The 7298-nt window shown below is 40.3% G+C and overlaps 1 protein-coding gene across 1 annotated transcript; it reads right to left on the reverse strand.

Annotated features, from left to right (window-relative positions):
• Positions 1-2886: 2886 nt before the first annotated feature.
• Positions 2887-4473, reverse strand: LOC122320567. The gene is made up of 5 exons (XM_043208757.1): positions 4436-4473; positions 4261-4339; positions 3260-3392; positions 3030-3199; positions 2887-2943 (listed from the first exon to the last, which is right to left on the reverse strand). Exons 1-5 carry the CDS (start codon positions 4471-4473, stop codon positions 2887-2889), a joined length of 477 nt encoding a protein of 158 aa, XP_043064692.1.
• Positions 4474-7298: the final 2825 nt, after the last annotated feature.

Genomic DNA, 7298 nt, shown 5'->3' on the forward strand with positions numbered 1-7298 from the left:
TGCCGAGCATAATAGGGCACACAGATCGGCACAGGAGAATGTCAAGCAGGTGCTCTTCGAATATTATTTTCCTAAAATGATTAAATTAGCCAACGAAGTTGTCCAAAACTGCAAGACCTGCGCGAGGGCCAAATATGATAGGCATCCCAGAAAACAGGAAATCGGCGAGTCACCGATCCCATCCCATGCAGGGGAGATGTTACACATTGATATCTTCTCAACGGACAGGAAATACTTCCTGACGTGCATCGACAAATTTTCAAAGTTCGCAGTCGTGCAGCCCATTCCCTCTAGAACAATTGAGGACCTGAAACCAGCGCTGTTGCAGCTAATGAACTATTTTCCAAAAACCAAAACGATCTATTGCGACAACGAACCTTCGTTGAATTCGCATACGATCTCGGCCATGCTGACTAACCACTTTGGGGTTGGTATCGCAAATGCACCACCCTTACACAGTGTATCTAACGGACAGGTTGAACGCTTTCACAGCACCCTGCTAGAACTCGCTAGATGCATTAAGATTGTCAAAGGTATAACCGATACCATAGAATTGATTTTACTAGCCACTGCAAAGTACAACAAATCAATTCACTCGGTCATTAACAAAAGGCCAGCTGATGTTATACAAATTAAAATCCGAGAGAAAATAAAAAACGCCCAGGACGCGTTAAGAAGCCGAGAAAACGCATCCCGGCAGAATAGGGTCTTCGAGGTTGGGGAAAAGGTATTGGTAAAATCCAACAGAAGGCTAGGAAATAAACTCACACCCTTATGTGAGGAGAGAGCCGTAGAAGCGGACCTGGGGACCACGGTCCTCATTAAGGGAGGGTGGTCCACAAGGACAATCTTAAATGATACAACCAACGATGTCCTTTAAGTTTTTTATTTACCTTTTATTATTTTTATACTTTTTCTTCTCTTAGCCACTTGGCAAGTTATTTACTTACATAGGCCTTAGTGCCATACCTGGTTTAAGTTAGATTAATTTTGGTGGAGGAAAATTTAAACATCTTCGGAACTATACATAATCAAGGTTCATTCCACAGGTGCGGTTATATCATCCTACTGTCCCTGTCATTGGCGTCGGCGCACATTGCTGACTATTCGCAAGCAAAATACATTCCCATCATTGATGGCGAAGTGCTGGTATGGGAGGAATTTGCGTATGTAACACACACGTCAAATCTTTCGGAATACATGCGAATACTTGACGAAACAGCAAGCATGAGTGACATGTTCCCACAGTCGCATATGAAAAAATTGCTGGAAGTAGACACCGCGCACATACGAGACCTACTGGAATCGTTGGGCGTGCACCATAGGATTGCTAGAAGTTTAGACTTTCTGGGGTCAATTCTTAAGGTAGTAGCAGGAACACCGGACGCCGGTGATTTGGAGAAGACGAGATTCATAGAGATGCAGCTGACTAACGCAAATAATAGACAGGTAGCAATCAACACTAAAGTTCAAGATAAAATTAATGAATTAACCAACTACAGAAAATCAAATTCTTAAAACTTCTAAAGACTCACAAGTCGACACTGGCCATCTATATGAAACACTCCTGGCCAGAAATAGAATGTTGATGATGGAATTACAAAACTTGATGCTTGCCATTACACTTGCTAAAGCTAATATTGTCAGCCCCAATATACTCGATCACACAGACCTGAAGTCAGTTTGGCTTGAGGAACCCACTAACACCCCCATAAGGGACCTTATGTCCGTAGCGTCCGTAAAGATTTTACAATCTACCAATGCCCTTCACTTTATAATTAAATTTCCAAAGATTAAAAACGTTTGCAAAAAGGTCACTATATTCCCTGTCAGTCACCGTAATGTTATGCTGCGAATAATGGACAACGTTGTGGCCATGTGTGGTGGAAAAGTCCATACGATTAAGAACTGTGCCGTATCGCCGGGAGCCACGTTCTGTCAAACGTCATCAGACAGTTCATGCGCTAGAGAACTCCATGCAGGCGTACTGGCACACTGCGCAACCCAGCCAAGTGACCTACATCCCGTCACTCGAGTTGATGAAGGAATCCTCATCATCAATGACCAAACAGCTAAGGTCAGAGTAGACAACGGTACTGAAGTCTGGGTACCCGGTACGCACCTCGTTACCTTCGAAAGTCGTGTCTCCATCAACGAAACCCTCTACGTCAACCACGATAAGGCCCACACGAGAACTCCAGGGGTAGCAAGATCATCATTGCTCAACATCACATTCAATCAAGATGTGCTCAGCCTCCCTTACCTTCAACGATTAAACGAACGTAACGTGGAGCTTATTAAGGAGTTCGACAAAAACATCGACACCAACCAGACGTACCGCATATCACTGATCGTGGGCGTATTCTGTTGTGCGATGATCTGTGTCGGTATGGTCTATCTGCATTTCTTCAAGGCCAGAAGATCGGCAGCCCAACTGAAGGAAGTCATTGCCGAGATAGCGCCGGCCGAGGGCGGCCTTAATCCAAAGGGGGGAGTAGTTAACAAGTTAACACAAGCTGACAGAAGTCAATGACATAAGCATTGGTTTCTGTCCCTTATCCAACTCCGGCCGAAATTGCTGATGTTGCATTTGGGCCGGACGCTCGTGCACAGACGGCAAACACTGCATATTTGCGTGGCCGCTGTGAGTCTTTTGTTAGCTCTAAGTTTCATTCTTAAGTTCAGTTCATTATTGACATTCAATAAAGTAAGAGCACAAGCTCATACAAATGAATCTCCGACACTTAGTCGTTAAATCACTTATTAATTATTACACTGACTGAGTCCCTAGGCCAGCAGTGTTGAAGGGAAGTCAACCTTCCAACATAACCTTCCTATCTCAGCATTGGAGGTACCAGGCCAACCGGCCGCACACGGAGTAACCAGCTAACATCCATTGGAGACAGCAGCGAGGGAATTCTGATAGTTCATCTCCTGCACCCCCTATACTTTTAATTTAAACATTTAATTAAAATAAGGGAAGGAACTTGTTTTCTTAATTCCGTGCAAACACTTTGCTTACAACCAACCTTTACACTTGCGTTGTCCGTGCCGATCCCAATCAAATTCTCCAGGTTTAATTTGAAATTGCTTAGTTCCTGGCAGAGGCTGTTCGCAATTGTTTTCGCGTCGCCCTCCTCGAGCGGAACTATGGATAAAAATGTGCTCCGTGTTAAACTAAAGTAGTTTATGACAACACCTATGTACATATATAGAATATATTTAATTGGGTTCTATGATGATTAGCTTTTTAACTCACCAAGTGTCTTGCATACACTAATATCTGTACTCTCATCAAGCAACAAGCTGTACTTGGCATCACCGATGTCCGGCTTTAGTAGGGTTATAAAGCTTGGAGCCAAAATATTTTTATAACACTTGTGCACTTTGATCTATGCAGCTTCATAGCACCGCCATCCTGAAAATTATTTCCGCACAGCAATCCCAAATGGTCAATGGGGCTGACGGATGAGTGCGTGGCAATATACAAACACAGTGCCGCCTCTTTCTGGGAGGTTTTCATAGAGACAGATGAAACAATTGTTATTTTGTTTGTCTGTGAAAAAGAAGATGCCGAAGACTTGTGTTTTGTAGTCTTGGCATGTGCCTGCAAATCGCAAAGCTTTGCATTAATGCTCGATTTTCAATATTTGCAAAAACATTTGAGATCATCGGATGGATCTAAAGTCAACCAATCCTTAAACGCAGGGTCTTGCATCCAGGCGTGACGCGGTTTTTGCTTATAAATTTTCGGCATTTTAAAGCTCACACGCGGTCGATGCGAAAGCTGTGAAATACCCAGATGGTGATGGTATAAAGCTTGTCAAAAACCGATAAAAATGTAAAGATCTTTTGACATATCGATGTTTCTTTACCATTCCAATGCAAAAATACTGCAAGTTGTTAAAGTGTGGCATCGTAAAACATAAAAAATACAAGAAGGTCAAAAAAATTGTAATGCATTTTAAGCACAGCTCAGCAGCGATGGACATGTTGCGCAAATTGCAAGCCGACGAAGGAGTACCAAAAGGTCGCATAAAAACTCTGGTGCAAAATGTGGACACAAGATGGAATTCATGTCTGGATATGCTGATTTCGTTCCTAAGCGTTTCAAATAAAGTGGCGATGGTCCTAATAAGTAGGGCAACTTCTGTTAAAGGATTGCCAGAGAAATATGTAAAGATTTTTGTGACCTGTTAACTCCATTCAAAGATGCAAAAGATGCAAATATGAGAAAATAAGTGGCGAAAATTACGTCACCGTGAGCTTGGTAATCCTACTAATATCGTTATTACTGGACAAAGTTCCGTCGGCCGACGGAATTTTGACAAAAGATGCGCTATTAAAGGAAGCAGAGAAAAGATTCAACATTTTACAAAACAAGAAGATTCTTGTAAAATCGACTTTCTTGGACCCAAGGTTCAAGAAAGTTTACCTTGCACCTCTTACAGCCCTTGAAGCTGTCAAGGACATTACATTTGAAATAACTGAAAATAAAACTTTTGAAAAAGTACGTAAAATTAAGTTGTCACCGGCATTAACACCATTATAAAATACCTCTTAGTAACTCTTTCTATTTTTAATTCTTTTATAAAATAATACGAAATATAAAATAGTTTAATATTTTAATATTTATATCTTAAACCATATCTTTATTTTCAACTAAAAATATTGAAACTAACTTATAATTCCATGTATTTTTAGGATTCACGGTTCCTTGCAAACACGGTAGAAGAAGCAACCGATTATAAAAACGAAGGATTCCTGGAGGCGCATATGAGTTCCATTGCAACGCGCCAACCCTTGGAAGCCACGGGAAACGAGGAAATCAAATTGTTTTTGGGTCTCCCATTTACTTCTTGGGATAGCGACCCGATCGCGTTTTGGACTTCACAGTCGGAAACATTGCCAGGACTTTCAAAGCTGGCATTGGTCTACCTTATCACACCAGGTAGCTCCGTACCATCAGAGAGGTTGGCCTCCGCCATAAAATGTGTGGTATGGTCCACTCGAAACTGCATAACGAGGTGCACGGCGACTCATGTCAGCGTCATCGATCAAGAACCGATATGCACAGCGATTAATGTCAGCGTCATCGATCAAGAATCGATAAACACATCGACTCATGTCGGGGTCATTGACTTTGCTGAAGACTACGAGAAAATTCGACGTGATAAGTGATATGTACAGTGAAAAAGTCAAAGAAATGATCATACTAGACAAATATAAGTTTCGAAACTGTTACAAACTTCGATCTGGGGAAATTGCAATGCCAAAGTATTCACAATGCACAGAGGTTCGGCTTGTATGGAGCCGCGGCCATAAATACTTTTAGTTGTTATATTGTTATAAAATTTTCCCCAAAAATTAAAAAAAATTATTATAAATCTATATATATATATAAGCAATGGATTCCGACCGATCAAAATCCGATTCAGAATCGCCCAAAACTTCTACAGATCCACGAAAGTCAATTTTCAATAATTTTTTTTCCAAATACATAAATACATATATTTCGAATCAAAATTTTTTTGATGTGCCTCACGAGTACAAAACCTGCAACTGACTTTAATTTTATTTCGCAGACGAAAACAAATTCTCTTGTTGATATTGCTCAAAATTTATTCTTTTTCAGAGTTGAACAAAAATATGTGAAGACATGGGAAAATAAGTATAAGTAGATTCAGGAGAGCAATGCAGCTAAGTGTTGAAATTTACATGTTAAAAAATATTTTTTTTTAATTTGTATCAACAAAGGACACACTTTTTCGATTGCAAGTCATGCACTCAGGATGGGATAACTGCTGTCAAGAAACACGAAAGGACATTAAAGCATAAGATGTCGGCGAAAACGGTGAGGAGCACCAGAAACATATTTGCTTCTTGTAAGGAGGCTGTCAATTTGAGCCAGCAGGTGAAAGAGTTGGAGCTAAAAGTTGCAATGTTCATTGCAAGCAAAAATCTTCCCATAAGTATTTCTGGCGATTTGATCGAATGGATCAAAAACATGGAGTTTGGCAAAGAGGTCCGACAAAAGGCCACATGTGACCGAACGAAATGAACCATGTTGATCCGAAATGTGATTGGAGAATACGAGTCAACTGTTTGGTTTATGAAGGCCAGGATATTCTCCTTAATTATTGACGAGTCAACTGATATTTCGGCTTGCAAACATATCGTCATGTGCATCAGGATGGACACAGAAGAAGGCATTAGAGATGAATTTTTGGATCTTTTAAAGGTTTGTAATTATAGAACTACTTGTACTTCTCGAACTTTCTCTTTAAAATTTTTGGGCAGGTCCTAAAATCGGACTCCGATTCGTTTTATCAACTAATAGTCGACTTTTAGAAAGAGCACGACATCCCTTATAAATCGAATATGGTCGAATTTGGGAGCGATGGAGCTAGTGTGTTGTTGGACATCCCAACCTTGTTCACGACGAATTGCATCTGCCATTCCCTCGCCAGAGCTGTATCCTACGCTCTGCAGGAAATTCCAACAGAGTACGAAAAGCTGCTTTCTGACACATATTCCTATTTAAAGCATAGCAGCAATAAAAATAGCTTTTGGTGAGTGCCAGAAATTACTGGGAACCCCAGAGCGACATATGTATACAAAAAGTGTTTGAGATTCGGTGGCTATCTCTGCAGTCTGTAAAAAAAACGTACGTTTTAGGTGCTCCGGTTTTCACAAACTTTTTGTCATCGTTTCGTTATCGGAATGTTTCATTTTTTCATCGTTTCTCACTGTTCAAACAGCTGACTTGTTTTTTGGTCAAAAGTAAACAACGCGAAAAAATGCCTTTTATATTTTCAATTGCCTGTTTTGAAGCCATTTAAGAAACGAAATTAATCATATTTATTTCTAAAAAGCTTATTTAACTTTTCTTTAAAAATATTCTTTTCTTCGTTTTCATTTTATCAGTATTTTTAAGTGGTTGTTTGGTTCCACTACAAGTACGGCAGCATTGACGATAACTTTTGGCAATAGATTTATCGACCCCTTAGCAAAACAAAAGTTGTTGTTGCCGACGGCAAATATTTTATTTATGAAATCAAGATGGGGTCAGAAAAGAATTATTTAAAAAGAAAATACGAATTAGATTGATCTACTGATGGTGTGAAATAAACATCAATAGACCAAGGAGTCAACTATTTTTTTCCTTTTGCCAGGGGCGGACGCAGGGGGGTGTCCGGACCCCTCCAAAAACCCAGACTTTTTCAAATTCCCTTACAGCACACGGTCTTTCAACCATGTAAACTAAAAAAATTTTTGATCGGACCCCCCCCCCCAAA

Source organism: Drosophila ficusphila, unplaced genomic scaffold (assembly GCF_018152265.1).
Source record: "Drosophila ficusphila isolate 14025-0441.05 unplaced genomic scaffold, ASM1815226v1 contig_636, whole genome shotgun sequence".
Lineage (NCBI taxonomy): Eukaryota > Metazoa > Arthropoda > Insecta > Diptera > Drosophilidae > Drosophila > Drosophila ficusphila.